This window comes from Phallusia mammillata, chromosome 2 (assembly GCF_965637545.1).
Source record: "Phallusia mammillata chromosome 2, kaPhaMamm4.hap1.1, whole genome shotgun sequence".
NCBI lineage: Eukaryota > Metazoa > Chordata > Ascidiacea > Phlebobranchia > Ascidiidae > Phallusia > Phallusia mammillata.
Window position 1 is genome coordinate 28,345,252 of NC_137253.1, and position 21,419 is coordinate 28,366,670.

The following is a 21,419-nucleotide window of genomic DNA, read 5'->3' on the forward strand; positions in this document are numbered from 1 at the left end:
CAGTTCATTTGCCGAAAAATACGACTTTTTGTAACAGAACCGGCTGTAAAATATGTTTTTGTGATAGAACGGCTTGCAAAAAACTTGAATCCCACCACTGCATGCGGCCCGATGAAATTGAAAACATTTGAATGCGGTCCTTGTACTGAAAAGCTTGCCCACCACTGGTCTAGCGTTTAAGCCCTATCCCAAAACCAGCGGCCTGGATGCTTGAAATCGTATTGTACTAATTGTTTAAAGAAGTAAGACAAAGTTATTGGATAAAAAACACTCCAAACACATTTTTGATCGAGTTATTGTCCATATTAATATAACGCGTTTAGCTATAGAAAAGCAAACGTAGAATCTGACTAAAAATGCAGGAAGCGACATGTAGTGGGACTTACTGCTAGACGATAACGGAAAACGCGGTTGTGTGGCGCAAATGGACACACATTGGAGTTGGACGTTTCCACAAATACCAATCTCAACAAAGTCGGCTTAAAGTTATTTGCAAATTAACGCTAAAGACTCGATACCGGTAGGTATGGTAAACCACTATAATCGACGAGACCAAATCAAATAGCGACCCCTTTCTACGTCGCGACGCAGGGTCTGAGAAGCACTGCTAAAGGGGTGCATCTAAAATATTCAGGATTGTGCATTATTATCACCGTTTGACACACCGTTTTATCGCTTGGTGCACCTTCATATCGCTTGGTGCACCTTTATATCACTTGGCGCATCTTTTCATCGCTAGGTCAGGGTTTGCCTAGCATTATGCAGTTGCTTCAAGCAAAATAAAGTTGCACCGAGCCATATGATGGTGTACCAAGCGATATTAAGATGCACCAATTGATATAAAGGTGTACCAAGCGATCCTGTTAGTTTTATGTACCGCTGCGAAAGTGTATCCAAAAAGTCTCTTGCCTTTTTTCAGTTTCTGGTACAGCTGCAACAACCAAGTGTTATGATTTGAGGGTTTTAGTGCGTAGTGATACTTTATCGAAAACCCATAGACTTATTGTTACCAAAAAATGTCCCCAATTTTAAAACATTCAATCTTACCTACAAAGTACAGACAATTGTGTATGCTCTTTAACCTACGCTAAACGCTTTCAGCATCAACCAGGAATATGTCTGCAACGGTCTGGACCGGAAAAAGCGGCACGTGCTCAAGTTATTCTCAACAACTGGTGCAACGGGTAAGTTTCTTTCTCCTTTAACAGGATTATAAAAAATACCACCATCAACTTTAAAAACAATGTAAATATCTGACCCACAAACAACATAAAAATCGGGCGCGTTCAGGGTTCGGATCCCATAAAAAAAATCTGATGTTTGGGAACGTAATTTCGCGAAAAAATCCCGTGAATTTCCCAAGATGTATTTTCATGAAAGAACCCTTTGTCGAAGTGTAAACTGTCATGTACGTTTGAGGCACTTCATGCATCTATGATTGATGTTGTTCCCTAATCATATCATGTGCGTGCAAAAATATCTTACATTTATTGACTTCGCACCACGATAAAGGAAGGAAGCTTCACATAGGCTATCCGTTTCTGACGCACCGACCGTGACTAACATGACTGATGTGAAACCCTCAGACTAGATAGTTCACTCTTATTAAAGAGATGTTTCTGTTTTCAATTTAACGAACAGAGATTTTTTTATTGGTAAAACTGTTGAAACACGTTTTTTTTTCGGTTTATGCAGTTTGGCATAGGGTATAAATTTCAGAAGTCGAAGAAGTAGTAACAGGGGTTTGTGGTAGATTAGACCTACTAATAAATGCTTGTATCGGCGATTGAAAGTGTATTTCAATTTCTGTTTGCCCGGATGCGAAGAAAATCTTTCTATCACCCGAACCCCAAACTTCAAATTCTGTAATGCAACGGAGTGGTGGTAACGTGTTTGACGCCCACACCCATGCACGACTAATGCTTTACTGTTGCCAATCTTCTCGCAATGTATTACTTTTGTAATGAATGTTTTTAGAAATTTGTTTACACCAACCAATATTTTCATAAAGCTGTCTCATTGACCATAACGACATGCTTTCAAAGCGAACGACAGGCATAGTTCATCACGTTTTTAATTTTCACATAGAACAGGCCAGATTTCCGTAATGTTGTTTCGGGAAGAAATGACAGCTTCCTTAACTCAACGTCATATGTTGTTGGTCAAATTAAACGACAAACCTAAACATTTCTTATCGCGCTTGCCTAAAACTGAATTAATACACCGAATCGTCTCAAGCAGGTTCGAGTCTAAACAGTTATTGTACATAAATTCGGACGAACTAACCAAATCAATCGTCAGAAGGGTTTAAGCGCCATCCTTTGTTTGTGTTTATTTTTAGTGTCAGAACCTTTATGTACATATACCAGTTCCAACTGGTCCAGGACACAGCAGTTCTTTTCGTATACTTCGACTTCAGGAAGGTTTTTAAGTCCAAAAGTCACTTTTGAAAGCGAACCACGAAGGCCTGAAAACACGTCAATGACAAAGCTTTTACGACGTTAGCAACGTTTAAAATGTCATGCGATGATGCAATTCCGGCTTTGAACAGGAAATACAAAGCTTAAAAAGTTTCGTATCCGTTTTCGGTTTAGAAGCTGCATGGTGTAGCAGTTGCGACCTAGTTCAGAACACAGCAGTTCTTTGCTTATACTTCGACTTCAGGAAGGTTTTTTAAGTGTAATCATGGCGAAAAATGTACCAACTAATGCATATATTTGCAGGTTGCAATGAACACGTCGGTAGGCCTATTTAACATGACGGAGGCAGCTCCTTCGTGTCAGGTTGCTACTGGCAACCCGTGGTGCGACCAATCACAAGCTTCAAAAGTCATCGAAATTTTCTACTTGACGTTAGTTGCAATCGTTGGAACTCTCGGTAACCTTTTGGTTATTTTTTCGATCGTTCTTCTTGGCAAAGTCCATCAGAATGGGAATATATTTCTTGTGAACCTTGCTATAGCGGATTTGCTGGTGAGAACTTTGAGTTAAACTAGAAAGTGAGGACTCAAAAGGTGATTATGGTAATTTCAAAACTGTCAACTTGTAAGGACGTATGTGTAAAAACAAGAAGTTAAACAAGTTGTTTTTCAAGGGTTGGTTGTAATATAGCCTCTGTCTTTAAAATTTATCAGTAAAAGCACTGTCGTTTTACTTTGGTGGTCTTAGTTGTAGTAACCACTGAAAGAGTTGTGGGATTCGTTTTACAACGAAGTTGTGTTGGTAACGTTTTTGAAGTATATGTCAATAAAAAAGAACTTTGCTTATAGTAATGATCGACCCTTTGCAGATGGTTGGAATATTTGTGCCGATGAATATTCCCAACGTTTACAACGGCTACAATGCTCTCTCTCCTGGGCTTTGTAACTTCAGCGGATATATTGCAAGTTTTTCAGGAGCCTGTTCACTTCAAAACATCGCAGCGGTTTCGGCCAACAGGTGAAATGTCGGTATATTTGTAGTGGGCGCCTTAAATTAAAACCATGGTCGCAAACATCACTCATATCTTGAGAAAGCGATGTAAATTATTTTTATCCAAAAATTTCATAGTATGATAATGTGGTTGTTTAAAGTGTGTACGTCCTGTTCATTCTGACAGGTATTGGGCAATCTCTCGCCATGCATCTTACAGCAAGGTTTTCTCCAAACGCCGTATGTACATCATGGTTTTGTTCACGTGGTTCTGGGCATTATTGCTTACACTGCCACCACTTGCCAATGTTGGAAACCTCGATTTTAGGTAAAAGTATTTATCAGAAAACAAATAAACTTAAAAGCAAATTTAAAATGTTAACGTAAATATTATTTTTGCATTGAACAACTTGTTTACATTGACCATCAGAAAAAGTATGTACAAAACCATGTAATAACATTGAGAAAAACAACACAAATTGCAAGTAGTATAAGTTTATAACATTACGTTGTCATAAAGCATAAGCGTGACGTTCGTAAACGTCCATATAAAACATTTTACACTGACTTAAAAGTTGCACCACTAAATACAAAATTGCTAAAGAGCTAATATTTACATGGCCCAGCTGCAAACATTTTTGAAGTCGATGTTTTTTCTGCACTAACAATCGATAGCAATCGTAAAACCCTGTCACTGTTGTTTTGTGTGTTAAAGGTACAACAAAATGACAATGGCATGCATTTGGTCCGTGTTCAGTTCGTTGGCTTACGACATATGTTGGATAGTATTTGGATTTCTCTTGCCGTTAACTCTGATCTGCATATTTTACTGGAAACTATACAAGTAAGGTTATGTTTCAATTGGTAATACCTTCTCTTGTCACGTGTTATTTCATATGTCCTTTGTTTCTTTTGGGGCCGGAGAAAAATTTCGCTGCATATCCTTACGGAAAATCGTGTTTTAATCGGTAACAATAAATTGCTTGTTTGACCCCAAATTTTTTTTTCGCAAGTGGTTTAACTTCGACGTGATTGGAAAAATCAGATCTGTAAACACGAAATTACCTAAAATGCCCAGAACTAAAATCTTTTTCTCTGTAGGACAGTAAGAAAACGACGTTTGTGGCTTAAAACTCACATGTCCAACACTTCTAATAGTGCGAAACAATACAAGAAGTCACTGGATACGGAAATCAACCTGCTAAAAACCTTGGCTGTGACTGTCCTTGTGTTCATCCTATGTTTGGCGCCGCAAGGAATAACAGTTCTTATTGGGGAACCTGGCATTCCGCCATTGCTTCACAAGGTGAGATAAAACTTGTATATGGACGCGTTGTGTTTGTGGTTTTATGCAAAATCATCTTCTTTCTTGTGTACAGGTTATCGGTTGGCTGACGGTCACCAACTCAAGCTTGAACTTTATTATTTACGGAGTCATGAACAGAAACTTAAGGATGGGATACAAACGGCTACTAGGTAGAATGTTTCGGATGAACAATTCGTGCTGGTATGAATGTGTTTGCAAAGCTCAAATTACTGAAACTTGTAGCCGTGGTAACTTTTTTCAGAATGGCCAGTAAACGGTCTTCAACGGGTGAACAGTAGTGAAATCAAACAGATACATAATTGACCCGAAATATTCCAAAGCGGGTCTCTTTATGGAACACAAACATATAGTTTATATTATCTGTCTTCAAACTGTGATGTTCCTGTTGTTGTTGTTTAGTGAAACCTACTTCGTAGTGTAATGGAGAAAAGTGTAAATAATATGGGGTACTTTCTTTGCACAGCCTTGCCATAAACCAGTGGTTCTTAACCTTTTTTCCTTGCTGCACCCCTTTCAAATCACCAACCAATTTTCGCACCCCCTTTCAAATCACTAACCAATTTTCGCTCCCCCTTCTGTAATTGCTTAAATAGAATAGACCTAACCAACCTTAATGATTCAGCATCCCCGCACCCCCTAGGAACAGTTCTCGCACCCCTTGGGGGTGCGTGCACCCCAGGTTAAGAACCCCTGCCATAAACATTAGTGGGTCGAAAGTTATTAACTATACACTTGATATTTACATCATTACGTACCAGTTTAAATTTCATCTGTATTTCACGAATAAAAACCATCCGATCCGACTTCATTAATCGTTTCTTTTACGATTTTTGACGTGTTGCATTTAAAATTATATCTACAACCACATTTGTATGTGTTTTGTCATATACACGCAATATCTGCGTACATTCATGGTCAATGTTCTTTGGGTAACAATAATTGTCATGTTGTGGCCAACTCAAGATTTTAAACTGTCAAGCGAGCGCGATTGCAAACGCGGGGGAAGCTTATAGAGAAAATACCAGCAACACCCACGAAGACTATCTTTGTTTTTGTTGAAAAACATTAGCAAGAAAACAATCCGGTTTACTGCCGGTTTTAAACAGGCACCATTTGCTTGCAATAACGAGTTTTTCAAACAAACTTTTTCGAATTAGCCTGATTAGAGTTAAATTTCTGCAATAGTACTGATGTACGATGAAACTGTGGCGACCTCACTACCGTGTTTGCTTATGCGCACCAAAGCGTGCTATTTGCTTTTGCTTTTTGATCGCCATGGCTCATTCACAACCGCCGGTTTTGCGTTGCTGTACCTATTACACGTTTTTAGCATGGCTCGGACATGGCGCCGCTGCTGAATAAAGGTTTGGCTGCTTCATTTTTATGTATGCCTGGTTTGCATCCTGGTGAGAAAATTTGAGTGTTTTGTTGTTGCTAAAATCTGCATTGTTTCACTGGTGGAAAACTAAAATGCAGTGTGTGGAACTCGTACAACGCTGCCGTGCCAATTTTTGTGTAACAATTCCATGCCGTGCTAACGCTTGGGGCCGTAAATTTCTAACAAACTTATTTCAAACTTAACATAGCTCTTCTGCCAATTTTATATTGGTAATAAACGTTCTATTGCCTAAAAAGCTATTGGTTTATATTACGCGTAGAAGTGTATGTTAATTCTTTCTAAATTGCTTAAAAATATCGCACGTCGATGGTGCTAATGATTTTTAGAGATAGTGATTTTATTTAATTGTTAGGTATTACAGTTTATACCAGCAGGGTAAGCCAAACTACAGCCCCTCATTTATACAGACCCAAACATTACTTGATTTGCTGCAAACAGTGCACACTGTTTCGACCTATAAGGTCTCATCAGTGCAGCTAGTGACGAGAGATCGGCCGCATTGGCTAGTGTAGCCATGGCAAACCATTGTATGCCCCTTGTTACCTGTAACGGAATAAAGAAGCAATCTAACCTCAAATAAGATGGCTGAAAAACCACAAGCACTTGGTGGCCCTATGGAAATCACTTTTCGGGACTCGGTTGAAGAACCGCTGCGTCGGATTTTGTAAGCTATGGTGCCCTTGCCCACCATTCCTGCCTATTGCAAAAATGTTAAGTGACCTTTTTGGTTTATATATACTACTGGTATACTGTACTAAGATGCAGTTTAGAATTGGAGGTTGTTTATCGTAACATTAGCGCACTCAGTTTTAGGCTTACAAATGTTTGTCAGGTACCTCGGCTGCCCGCTTAAAAAACGTTGCCTGCCACATTTGGCACACGTGTCACGTGTTGGAGAACCCTGCTGTAAAACAAGTTATGATTGCTTATAAATGTGTTGCCAGTTGAAAATCGTAGCAACTATGATGAGTAAGCCACACAATACAGGCTAATCCACATAAATTAAGTTTTGCTGGAGTGCTAAGTTGTCAAACGTATGACAACAACTAACACGCAACATTTTGCTACGGGAAAGACAAACGTATGTTGGAGTAAGTCACAATAACAGATATGTTGATGCACTCGAATTTCTATCTCCCACAGGTTCACCAAGACATTAAATACGCTAAGTGTCATTGATTTGTTCAAAAATTCAGTTGATGGTGTTTGATGAGCTATATGTCGTGTAACATTTGAAAGCGGACCACGAAGGATTAAAAAAGTCAATGACGAAGCTTTTAGGATGTTAGCAACGTAAAAAATGTCATGCGCTGATGCAGTTCCGTCCTTCAACAGGAAATGCAAAGCTTAAACGATTTCGTATCCATTCAACCATCCTCCTTTATTTTTGTTAGTGTCAGAAGCTTTAAGCTGGTGAGACAGTTCAACCTACTTCAGAACACAGCAGTACGTTGCGTACACTTCGCCTTCGGGAGGGTCTATAGGTTTTTGATTTATGGAAAAATTACCAACTAAAATATATTTGCAATGAACGATTCGGTTAGCCTATTTAACATTACGGAGGCAACTCCATTGTGTCAGGTTGTTACTGGCAACCCGTGGTGCGACAAGCTTCAAAGGTCGTTGAAATTATCTACTTGGCGTTAGCTGCAATCGTTGAAACTCTCGGCAACCTTTTGGTGATTTTTTCGATCATTCCTTTCGGCAAAGTCCATCAGAATGGAAATATATTTCTTGTGAACCTTGCTATAGCGGATTTGCTGGTGAGAACTTTAAGTTAAACTAGAAAGTGAGGACTCAAAAGGTGATTATGGCAATTTAAAACTGTCAACTTGTAAGGACGTGTGTGTAAAAACAAGAAGTTAAACAAGCTGTGCTTTTTCAAAGGTTGCTTGTGATGTAGCCTCTATTTTTAACATTTATCAGTAAAGGCACTGCCGTTTTACTTTGGTGGTCTTAGTTGTAGTAACCACTGAAAGAGTTGTGGGATTCGTGTCACAAGGAAGTTGCATTGGTAACGTTTTTGAAGTATATACCAATAAAGAATAATTCTGGCCTTGTCGGTTATCGATTAATGTGTCTGTCATGCTTTTGTTCAACCCTTTGCAGATGGTTGGAATTTCTGTGCCGATGAATATTCCCAACGTTTACAACGGCTACAATGCTCTGTCTCCTGGTCTTTGTAACTTCAGCGGATTTATTGCAAGTTTTTCAGGAGCCTGTTCACTTCAAAACCTCGCAGCGGTTTCGGCCAACAGGTGAAATGTCAGTATATTTGTACTGCGGGCCTTAGATTGAAACCATAGCCGCTATCATTATCTTAAATCTCGTATATCTTAAAGTCAATGTGAATCATTTAACCCAAGTTTTGCAGGGTAAAGTGGTTGTTTAAACTTTAAAGTGTATACATCCTGTTCATTCTGACAGGTATTGGGCAATCTCTCGCCATGCATCTTACAGCACGGCTTTCTCCAAACGCCGAATGTACATCATGGTTTTGTTCACGTGGCTCTGGGCATTATTGCTTACCTTACCAGCACTTGCCAATGTTGGAAACCTCGATTTTAGGTAAAAGCATTTATCAGAAAACAAACAGAAGCAACACCAAAATGTTAACGTAAATAAAATTTGTGTATTGATCGACTTGTTTACATTGTCTGTAGCAGGGGTTCCCAACCTGTGGAAGGTTTTTCAGGTGGTACGCGAGTAGCTTCCGTTTTTGTCGCAAAAACTAGGTGTGCCCTGAAATGACTTTCGGTCCAGCTGCAAACATTTTTACATGTGATGATTTTTGTGCACTGACGATCGACAGCAATCGTGAAACTCTGTCATTGTTGTTTTGTGTTTCAAAGGTACAACAAGAGCACAATGGGATGCGTTTGGTCCATGTTCAGTTCGTTGGCATAAGACATATGCCTGACAATATTTGGATTACTTTTGCCGTTAACCTTGATCTGCATATTCTATTGGAAACTATACAAGTACGATTATGTTTCAACTGGTACTACCTTCTGTTGTCACGTGTTATTTCATTTGTCTTTTGTTTCTTTCGGGGCCGGAGAAAAATTTCGCTGCTGCCAATTAACCATATATCCTTACGGAAAATCCTGTTTTAATCGGTAACAATAAATTGCTTGTTTGAACAAAAATACGATTTTGCGAGTGGTTCAACGTGATATGAAAAATCAGACCTGTAAACACGAAATTAACTGAAATCCCCAGAACTTAAACCTTTTTCTGTGTAGGACAGTAAGGAAACGACGTTTGTGGCTTAAAACTCATATGTCCAACACCCCTAATAGTGTGAAACAATACAAGAAGTCACTAGATACGGAAATCAACCTGCTAAAAACTTTGGCTGTACATACATTCATGGTCAATCTACTTTGGGTAACAATAATTGTTATATTGTGGCCAACCCGAGATTTTATTCCGTCAAGAGAGCGCGATTGCAAAAGCGGGGGAAGATTATAGAGGAAACACCAACAACAGCCAGGAAGACTATCTTCGTTTTTGCTGCACAATTGTTGAAAAACATTAGCAAGCTAAAAACGGTTTTGAACAGGTACCATTTGCATGCAAAAACGAATTCTTCAACAGACTGTCTCTAATTAGCCTAATAACAGTCCAATTTTAGCAAAAGTACTGATGTAAGATGAATGCATTTTTGTATAAGCGCGGTTTGCATACTGGTGATAAGATTTGAGTGTTTTGTTGATGCTAAAACATATATTGTTTCACTGGTGGAAAACTCTAAAGCAGGGGTGTCCAACTCGTAGACGCTACCGTTCCAACTTTTGCGTAATAAATCGATGCCGTGCCAACGCTTGGTTTTGTAAATTTCTAACAAACTTATTTTAAACTCAACATCCCCTTCTGGCAATTTTAAGCTGATATTGGCAAAACAGGTTCTATTACCTAACAAGGTATTGGTTTATATTATGCGTAGAAGTGCACATAATTCTTTCTAACTAAACTGCTTAAAAAGATATTGCACGCCGATGGTGCTAATGAATTTTCGAGTTAGCGACTTTCGGTAATTGTTAAGTATTACTGCTTATACCTGCAGGGTACACCAAACTACAACCTCAAACATTACTTGAGTTGGTTTAATAAAACGCATGGAACAACATTACATTTTTGACGGGCATATAAGCCAATAATGCTTGTGAAGATCTATTGATTTCTACATGCTTAGACTTGCTACGAATGAGTGGTCCTTGGAACATTTTAGAGAAATTGCCATCCCAGCTAAATGCATGAGTTAGTTATTGAAAATTGATTTACTCCTACAACATGTAGGATTACTTATACCTAGCTAACAGAATTACAACCATATGTTACAACACGAAGAAGATTAACAAATAACAGTTGTGCGCAAACCATTGTATGCCCTTTGTTACCTGTAACGGAATAAAGAAGAAATCTAACTTCAAATAAGATGGCTAAAAACACAAGCATTTGGCGGCCCTATTGAAATCACTTTGCGGAAATCGGTTAAAAAACCACTGCGTCGGACTTTGTAAACTATGGGACCCTCGCCCACCATTTCGGCCAAATGTGAAAAAAATTATACCACCTTTGGTTTATATTACAGGTTCACACACCAAGATGCAGTTTAGAATTGGAGGGTGTGTCGTAACAGTGGCAGTTTTCAGACCTGACATTGACTGCACGACAAACTACAGCTTTATGATTGCAATTTTTTTTCACGGGGTTCGAACCCACAGGACCTCGCCTGCCAGTTCAAAACACGCTACCACGTGTTGGACACCCACGCTATAAAGTTACGATAGCTTATAGATATGTTGCCAATTGAAAACCGTAGCAACTATCATGAGTAGGCCACACCATACAGGCTAATCCACATAAATTAAGTTTTGCTGGAGTGCGAAGTTGACAAACATAAGGCAACCACTGACACGCAACATTTTGCTACGGGAATAAGAAACGTGTGTTGGACGTAGTCACAATACCAGACATGTTAATGTACTTGAATGTCCCACAGGTTCATCAAGACATTAAATACGCTAAGTGTCATTGATTTGTTTAAAACTTTCAGTTGATGGTGTTTGATGAGCTATATGTCGTGTAACATTTAAAAGCTGACCACGAAGGATTAAAAAAGTCAATGACGAAGCTTTTAGGATGTTAGCAACGTTTAAAATGTCATGCGCTGATGTAGTTCCGTCCTTCAACAGGAAATGCAGAGGGGTTTCGTATCCATTCAACCCTCCTCCTTTGTTTATTTTTAGTGTCAGAACCTTTAAGCGGTTGTGGCAGTTCAACCTTTGAGTATACTTCGCATTCAGGAGGGTCTATAGGTTTTGGAATTATGGAAAAAAATTAACAACTAAAAATATATATTTGCAAGTTGCAATGAACGATTCAGTTAGGCTATTTAACACGACGGAGGCAACTCCTTTGTGTCAGGTTGTTACTGACAACCCGTGGTGCGACCAATCACAAGCCTCAAAGGTCATTGAAATGATCTACTTGACGTTAGTTGCAATCGTTGGAACTCTCGGTAACCTTTTGGTGATTTTTTCGATCGTTATTTTCGGCAAAGTCCATCAGAATGGGAATATATTTCTTGTGAACCTTGCTATAGCGGATTTGCTGGTGAGAACTTTGAGTTAAACTTGAAAGTGAGGACTCAAAAGGAGATTATGGTAATTTAAAAAACTGTTAACTTGTAAGGACGTATGTGTGGAAACAAGAAGTTAAACAAGTTGTGTTTTTTCAAGGGTTGCTCGTAATGTAGCCTCTATTTTTAACATTTACCAGTAAAGGCACCGCCGTTTTACTTTGGTGGTCTTAGTTGTAGTAACCACTGAAAGAGTTGTGGGATTCGTGTCACAAGGAAGACTGCATTGGTAACGTTTTTGATGTATATACCAATAAACAAGAATTCTGACCTTGTCGACTTTGCTTAGTAATGTTCGACCCTTTGCAGATGGTTGGAATATTTGTACCGATGATTATTCCCAACGTTTACAACGGTTACAACTCTCTGTCTTCTGGTCTTTGTAACTTCAGCGGATTTATTGCAAGTTTTTCAGGAGCCTGTTCACTTCAAAACCTCGCAGCGGTTTCGGCCAACAGGTGAAATGTCGGTATATTTGTATTGTGGGCCTTAAGTTAAAACAGTAGTAGCAAACATTACTCATATCTTGAGAAAGCAATGTAAATCATTTTCAACCCAAAATTCCTAAGTAGGATAATGTGGTTGTTAAATGTGTATACGTCCTATTCATTCTGACAGGTATTGGGCAATCTCTCGGCATGCATCTTACAGCAAGGTTTTCTCCAAACACCGGATGTACGTCATGGTTCTGTTTACGTGGTTCTGGGCATTGTTGCTTACACTGCCACCGCTTGCCAATGTTGGAAACCTCGGTTTTAGGTAAAAGTATTGATCAGAAAACAAACAGAAGCAACTCCAAAATGTTAACGTAAATAACATTTTTGTATTGATCGACTTGTTCATATTGTCTATAGGATAGTGTGTACAAAACCCTAGAATAATAAAAAGAAAAGCACCACAAAGCAAACAGTAGAATTGTATAACTTTGCGAGTGCGAAGCATAAGTGTGAAGATGATATTTATATGGTCCAGCTGTAAACATTTTTACAGTTCATGATTTTTATGCACTGACGGTCGACAGCAATCGTGAAACTCTGTCCTTGCTGTTTTGTGTGTTAAAGGTACAACAAAAAGACAATGGCATGCATTTGGTCCATATTCAGTTCGCTGGCTTACGACATCTGTTTGATCATATTCGGATTTGTCTTGCCGTTAACTCTGATCTGCATTTTCTACTGGAAACTATACAAGTACGGTCATGTTTCGACTGGTTATTTCAAGTGTCCTTTGTTGCTTGCGGAGGGAAAATTTCGTGTAAAGTAACCTAGAATTGTTGAGGAAAATCCTGTTTTAATCGGTAGCAATACTGTAACTTGCTTGTTTGAACAAAAACACGATTTTGCAAGTGGTTTAACTTCAGCATGATTGGGAAAATCAGACCTTAAAACACGAAATTAACTGAATTTCCCAGAACCCTTTTTTGCGTAGGACAGTAAGGAAACGACGTTTGTGGCTTAAAACCCACATGTCCAACACTCCTAACAGTGTGAAACAATACAAGAGGTCACTAGATACGGAAATCAACCTGCTAAAAACCTTGGCTGTGACTGTCTTTGTGTTTATCCTATGTTGGGCGCCGCATGCAATAACAGTTCTTATCGGGGAACCAGGCATTCCACCATTGCTTCACAAGGTTGGATAAAACTTGCATATGAACGGATTGTGTTTGTGGTTTTATACAAAACGATCTTCTTTCTTGTGTACAGGCCTTTGGTTGGCTGACGTTTACCAACTCAAGCCTAAACTTTATTATTTACGGAGTCATGAACAAAAACTTATGGATGGGGTACAAACAGCTACTAGGTAGAATGTTTCGGATAAACAATTTGTGCGGGTATGAATGTGTTTACATTGCTTGAATTGAATTACTGAAACTTGTAGCTGTGGTAACTTTTTTTTCAGAAGGGTCAGTAAAGGATCTTCAACGAGTGAACAGTAGTAAAACCAAGCAGACACATTATTTACACGAAATATTTCAAACCGGGACTCTTCATGGATCACAAACGTAGTTTATATTATCTTTGTCTTAAAACCGTGATGTTCCTGTTCGTGTTGTTTGTGAAAGCTACTTCGTAGTGTAATGGAGAGAAGTGGCGTCCTTTCTTTCTACAGCCTTGCCATAAAAATTAATGGGCCGAAAATTATTAGGTATACGCTTTACTGATACTTACATCATTACGTACTACCTCTTAAAAGTTCAATCTTTCTTTTACGAATTAAATCCGTCCGATCCGACAATAATAACCGTTTCTTTCTCGATTTTTGACGTGCTGCATTTAAAATTATATCCACAACCACATTTTTAAGTGTGTTGTCATACACACGCTATACCTGTGTACATTGAAGGTTAATATTCTTTGGGTAACGATTATTGTCATGTTGTGGCCAACCCGAGATTTTATTCCGTCAAGAGAGCACGATTGCAAAAGCGGGGGAAGATTATAGAGAAACTACCAACAACACCCACGAAGACTATCTTTGTTTTTGTTGAAAAACATCAGCAAGCAAATAACCCGGTTTACTGCCGGTTTTGAACAGGTACCATTTGCTTGCAAAAACGAATTCTTCAAAAAAACTTTTACGAATTAGCCTAATGAAAGTTCAATTTCTACAATAGTACTGATGCAAGATGAAACCATTTTTATGTAGGCCTAGTTTACATCCTGGCAAGTAGATTTGAGTGTTTTGTTGATGCTAAAACATATATTGTTTCACTGGTGGAAGCAGGTGTGTCCAACTTGTACAAGCTGTCGTGCCGATTTTTGTTTAACAACTTCATGCCAACGCTTGGTTTGGTAAATTTCTAACAAACTTATTTCAAACTTAATATAGCTCTTCATATTGGCAAGGTTTTATTGCCTAAAAGCTATTGGTTTATATCATGTGTAAAAGTGTATATATTTATTTTTCATTTAACTAATTAAAAATATATCCTACGCCGATGATGCTAATTATTTTTAGAGACAGCAAATTTAGTTAATTGTTAGGTATTACTGCTTATACCAGCAGGGTGCACCAAACTACCCCTCATTTATACAGCCCCAAACATTACTTGACGTGGTCGAATAAAACACATGAAACAACGTAAAATGTTTGATGGACGTACAAGCCATCAATGCTTGAGAAGACCTGCTACTTAGGCTTGCTACGAATCAGTGGTCCCTTGGAACGTTTCCAAGTAATTGTAATACCAGCTAAATGGATCGAATAAAGCTTGAGTTAGTTATTGAAATTGTTTTACTCTTACAACACATAGGATTTGCAATCCCGCATCATATAGGATTGATTGTACCTAGTCTCATAGAATTACAACCCTTTGTTGCAACACGGAAATAATCAAAAAACAACAGTCGTGCGCAAGCCATTACATGCCCTTTCATTTCCTGAGATGGAATAAAGAAGCAATCTAACTTCAAATAAGACGGCTGAAAGACCACAAGCTCATTTTGCGAGACTCGGTTGAAGAACCACTGCGTCGGATTTTCTGAGCTATGGGATCCTCGCCCACCATTCCGGCCAATTGCGAAAAAAGTTATACTACCTTTACTGGTATACCAGACTACTGGTATACTATGCCAAGATGCAGCTCAGAACCGTGTGCCTACATTTTTAAATCCCGGTTAGAATTTTGTTTGATTTTAAAGAACTCGACCGCCTCATACTTTCGGGGAAAACAATCGCCCAACTAACGTACTTTAGAAACTAACCATTTCGCAAGCAAAATCCAAAACGACATTGTTGATGATAACTTTATCAACAACTTGAAGCATGTTTATACTAGGGAATTGACAGATCCAATTTGTACTAATTCAAGCGAAAAGTTTAATTGGGAGGTCGCACTACAATATTCAGTCGACAAATTTTGTTAAGTTTGCCCTAGCGGGTCTTCGAACTATCCAAAATAACAACAAACAATACGGTTTCCGGATATAGGCACCAGCCCTTGTACGCAAGCAGTGCATTTAATCGCAGTGAGTCCATTTCATGCAAATGATATTTTTTCGTTGTCAGTCATGGTACATCATAGTATATGAGGCCTATGTTTGAATGCGTTGCAGTGAATCAAGCCGGGCTCCCAAACATTTCTTGCCGCAAGGTATTGACTGGAAAACCTAATCTGAGGTGAGTTTAGAATTTATTATTTCATTTTGAGGCCAAGTTTTGTTGACTATTAAGATATTAGTTATAGCTTGTACAAAAAGAACATTAGATCTTAATGATTATTTTGAAACAATTTCACTAATTGCCCTTACTTTGATGTGAATCGCGAAAGGGGACATCAATGACGTAAAACTGTGGCACTAATCAATGCATAGACGCATTGTTATGGGACAGACCTGTCGCAAAACGTGAATCGTGTCAGAAATTATGCTGTTCACCAAAGCTTCCTGTTCAGTAGCTGGAATGAGGTGATAGGTGGTAAATTTACTATTAGTCTCAAATTACAAGATTCCCAACATTGATTGTTTAACATTGTCGGTTTGTCTCAAAACCGAACAGCTTAGAGTGAGAGTCAAGCGTCGATTGTTTTGGGTTTTCGAACTGGCATGATTGAATTTCAAAATATTTTTATGATTTTTCAAAACGGTTTCATCTCATACGCTGTCTAGAACTAATCACAGGTGAAGTTTGTTTAAGTATCTTTTTCCTAGCTGTGGTACTTTAGGTAGTACTTGTAGAACATTCCAGGGGATGCCGCGAAAGGCCTTTTTTCCATATGTCGGTTTATCTTGAAAATTGTGTCACTGCATTTCTCCTACTTGACTTTTACCTCATCTTTATCTTGTCTACCCTTTACGGTTTGCCTGAAAGGTAGCTTCGAGATGCAGTGACAGATCAGACGGTGCGCTGCCAGAAAAAGGTTTAATTTCACTGCAGTAGGTAACTTGACCTCCAAGCAGCCTCAAGTAGTTTTAGCTAGAAATTTAGATGTTTGAGTTTAAATTTTAGGAACTTTTTGAAAGCATAAGCAAGTAAACGAACTTCCTTTAATCAAAACAAGCTGGTTCGATTATTTGTAAATTTAAGTTGACGGTGTTTGATGAGCTTGGCCTAAATGTCGTGTAACATTTGAAAGCGAACTACTAAGGCTTGAAAACAAATCAATGACAAAGCTTTTAGGACGTTGGCAACGTTTCATGCGATGATGCAGTTATGTTACGAGGGTATATGTTTCCTGCTATCCCATGTTTATGTCGAATTGCGTGCGTAAAAGCCTCACACGCATTGACTTCGCACTTTGACAAAGAACGGAAACACGGAAGGGACGTTTTCTGACGCTGCAGTCCCTGATTGAAAATCAAGCATTGAGATTAGCGAGTGTGTTAAAAGAATGACAGTAACTAATATCGCTGAAGAAAAAACTCTTTCATTATATGTTTCGCTTTTTTAAACGATATCCGATTAAGATACGTATATGGTCGTTGTATGGATAACAGGACAAAACTTATTTTCAGTTTGCAGTTGTTTGGCATTAAGACAAATTTCAGAAGTCGAAAAAACGCTATTTGTGTTTTTTTTGTAGATTGTGTCCAATCAAAAAATCGCGCTTGAAAGTTGGCTTCGATTTTTGTTCAGAATTCTTAGTACTATCGGAACCCCAGAAACAAGTTAGAATAGACAATCAAGTTAAAGAGTTATTTTGAACTACAGCAGGTGCATCGTTTACTGTGCAACCGGCAAAAGGTTTTATCCGCGAGCCGGCTATGGAACGGAAATAAAAAGCTCAAACGGTTTCGTATTTATTACCCTTTTGTTTGTTTTAGTGTCAGAACCTTTAAGCTGACGTAGCAGATGCAACTTAGTTCAGAACACAGTGGTACGTGTATACTTCGCCTTGAAGAGCGTTTATATGCATAGAATTATAGAAACAAAGTACCAAACTGTAACATATATTTGCAGGTTGAAATGAACACTTCGGTTAGCCTATTTAACGTGACAGAGGCAACTCCTTCGTGTCAGGTTGCTACTGGCAACCCGTGGTGCGACCAATCACAAGCTTCAAAGGTCATTGAAATTATCTACTTGACGTTAGTTTCAATCGTTGGAACTCTCGGCAACCTTTTGGTCATTTTCTCGATCGTTCTTCTTGGCAAAACTCATCAGAATGGAAATATGTTTCTTGTGAACCTTGCAATAGCGGACTTGCTGGTGAGAACTTTGGTTAAAATTAGAAAGTCAGGACTTTTGCTGCGGTTATTTTAAAACTGTCATCTTGGAACGACGTTTGTGTAAAATTAAGAATGTAAAAGTGTTGGTGGATCAGTGTTACGACAGCTTGTAATGTAATCTGTAAATGTAGATTTCATTGACACACACTAGAAGAGACACTAAATGGTTTATGTTGAAATATCCACTGTAAAGTTTGTGCATTAAATTAGTGCCACAGCGAAGTTGCATTAGTAACTTTTGTGACGACTATTCACCATTGGCTAATATGGCTTTATTGATGTCAAGCTTCTGCATACGCTCTTCGACGTAGTTAGCCAAGCACTAATAAAGGAACTGTCTCATTGTTCGTACGTTTTTTTTTTAACGCGAACAATGGGCAAAGTTCACCACGCCAGAGATTTTAACATAGAAAATGCCGGATTTCCTTGTCGCTTTGAGGAGAAAGCTTTCCTAACTCATTGATAAGCCAATTGCTGTTATATTTAGTTCGTGACAATAAACCCCTAAGTCTATTTTGCTGGGTTAAACACCATTTAGGCAGTTTGCAAGCGGACCTTATATTTAAATTCTATTTCGATCCAAACCAATTTTGCAGCCATACATGCCTTCGTAAAGGTCTGCGGTAACAGGATGTACGTTGTACCAGCAAATCAATACACGACCTAAATATGTACGTACGTTCTGACAAAAATGTAAAATATAAACATATGTGGTTTAGTTGGGATATAGGCCTTGTGGGCTAACATCATGGGTGTCAGTTCAGCTTAATGATATATTCATTGCTTTTTAGATGGTTGGAATATTTGTACCCCTGATTATTCCCAACGTTTACAACGGCTACAACGCTCTCTCTCCTGGGCTTTGTAACTTCAGCGGATTTATAGCAATTTTGTCAGGAGCATGTTCACTTCAAAACCTTGCAGCCGTTTCGGCCAACAGGTAATAACAGATCTTCATTGGTAGGAAGCAACAAATTATCCATGTCACAATGTGAATTAGTCGCCTATGCGGAAGCAACCGAACAGCTCAAATAAGAATCTGTAGGGTTCGTAGAGTTAAGTAGCTGGTTGCTGGTCTTAACCTAAAATCCAACAGCCCTAAAACGTCCTGTTTAAGCCATTGTCTATTATAGCCCATTCTCCATTGTGTATGTCTTTTTTTAGTATAGGCCTGTCAGTCAAACTTTTAGGCCCAAACGGGGTTTCCAAAAGCGATTGGTTTCGGATCGGGCTTCGGGCCCGCTTAGAGCTCTGCATCAAGCGCTGGTTTGACAAATCTTATTTTATTGTCAGTTACAAACATAAAGTAAGGCAATAAGCAGACAAAACGTACGAGGAAAAAGTGGTTGTTTGCAATGTGTACGTAATGTTTTTATTCTGACAGGTATTGGGCAATCTCTCGCCATGCATCTTACAGCACGGTTTTCTCAAAACGTCGCGTGTACGTCATGGTTTCGTTCACGTGGTTCTGGGCATTCTTGCTAACACTGCCACCACTGGCCAACTTTGGAAACATTGATTTTAGGTAAAAACAAAAAACAAATATTAGAAGCAAACACTCGTCCACCAATTAAAAGTTAACGTAACTGAATGGGTTATTTTTTCTGAGTATTAACTGTTATGTGCTTTAAACAATATGTTTACTTTACACAAGATAAAGTATACACAAAACCGTATTATATTCAGTAGTTAGTACCGAGTAGTTACAAACCACCTTACAGTTATTGGAAATTTAAACAGTTATGTGTAGCCTATGTATTCCAGAAGCTTCAGAAAGGCGTTTGAAAACGTCATAACATTCAAAGGTTAAGGGACCCAGAAACGAATACAAAATTACCTAAGAGCTTCTATGGTGAATACCACTGTACTTGCTGCCAACGTTTTTACAATTGAAGTTGTTTTACAATTGAACAAATCGAAATCGAAGTTAAACGACAGCTGTCTTGAAATCCTGTCATTAATGTTGTTGTTTCAGGTACGATAAGAAGGCAATGGCGTGCGTTTGGTCAATGTTCAGTTCAATGGCTTACGACATCTGTCTGATGATATTTGGCATACTTTTGCCCCTAACTCTGATCTGCATATTCTACTGGGAACTATACAAGTACGGTAACGTTCTACCCCCTGTTTTATTATGCGTTTTACGTGCATAAATTTTGTTTTGAGACAGGGTGAAATTTAAAAAAATCTCGTTTTAATTTGTCGTCGTCTGTTGATAAAAATTTGTATTATGAAACGAACGGCAATAAACGCTCTCTGCACTGTACTTTACATTAATCATTTGAACTACTAAGCAATCAGGAAAACATTGTTCTGTTTTGGTAATGTGGATAGGGTAAAATGTGTTTGTAAAAATAGGACCTGCAAACACGAAATTGCCTGACTAGTCTAAAATTACAATAATACGTAATTTGCCGATAAGTAAACCTATTTTTATAGGACAGTAAGGCAACGACGTTTGTGGCTTAAAACTCAAAGAAAAATGTCCAGCACTCCTAATAGTGTGAAACAATACAAGAGGTCGTTGGATACGGAAATCAACCTGTTAAAAACCTTAGCTGTGACTGTCCTCGTGTTTATCCTATGCTGGGCGCCGTATGGAATAACAGTTCTTATTGGGGAACCTGGCGTCCCACCATTGCTTCACAAGGTTGGATAAAACTTACACATAAACGGATTGTGTTGTTTTGTTATTTAGTCTAATTGAGTTTCTGGCATACAGGCCTTCGGTTGGTTGACTTCCACCAACTCAAGCCTGAACTTTATTATTTACGGAGTTATGAACAGAAACTTAAGGATGGGATACAAACGACTACTGGGTAGAATTTTCCGGACAAACAATTCGCGCGGGTATGAAACTGTTTATGAAACTCATCGTAAAAACTATAGTACCGATAAGATTTGTTTTTTCAGACCTGAAAGTTCGCGGTCTTCTGCGGGTGAACAGCGGTGAGATAAATTATCCAAACACTGGTAAGGGAAATGCCCATAGAAACTGTCATGTATTTGCCAGATTTTGTGAAGTACAATCAGCCGCAAAAATTCAATTACTTGAGTGTAAGTGAATAAGCTACACACATAGGTTGCATCTTAGACCTTTTCGGTAACACAGCAGGCTTTTGGGCTGTACACGTAGCATGCCAATGGTTTTTATAATGCTACAGTCATATGTTGCGAATAAATACTTCGTGCACTTTATGATACTTTAACCGTGGATTTAAACGTCCTGCGTAAGTACTTTTGGAGACCTTGTATTGTGAAGTTTCGGGTTTGTATCATACGTCAAAAATGTTCGTTGTGTTTTGCCGTGCCCCGTGTTTTGTGTAAGTTTCATCCCTGTTTTATGCTGTTCTTATTGTTTATGGAAAATGCTTAGATGTGTCGTTTTTACGTTAGCAATAAAAATATTTGGTCAACTAAGATTATAAACTATACATTAAAACGAGATTTACATCATTACGTACCA

The 21,419-nt window shown here is 38.5% G+C and overlaps 1 protein-coding gene across 1 annotated transcript; it reads left to right on the forward strand.

The window, feature by feature from the left end:
* The first annotated feature begins 2,756 nt into the window (after nt 1-2,756).
* Nucleotides 2,757-21,286, forward strand: LOC145213249 (uncharacterized). Its single transcript, XM_080081482.1, has 23 exons — nt 2,757-2,877; nt 3,269-3,437; nt 3,598-3,738; nt 4,512-4,716; nt 4,790-4,964; nt 7,718-7,899; nt 8,246-8,394; nt 8,564-8,704; nt 9,382-9,526; nt 10,734-10,767; nt 11,511-11,758; nt 12,093-12,241; nt 12,402-12,542; nt 13,212-13,416; nt 13,490-13,617; nt 13,686-13,689; nt 17,685-17,933; nt 18,745-18,893; nt 19,338-19,478; nt 19,929-20,057; nt 20,393-20,603; nt 20,676-20,803; nt 20,867-21,286. Exons 1-23 carry the CDS (start codon nt 2,757-2,759, stop codon nt 20,904-20,906), a joined length of 3,384 nt encoding a protein of 1,127 aa, XP_079937608.1. The 3' UTR covers nt 20,907-21,286.
* Nucleotides 21,287-21,419: the final 133 nt, after the last annotated feature.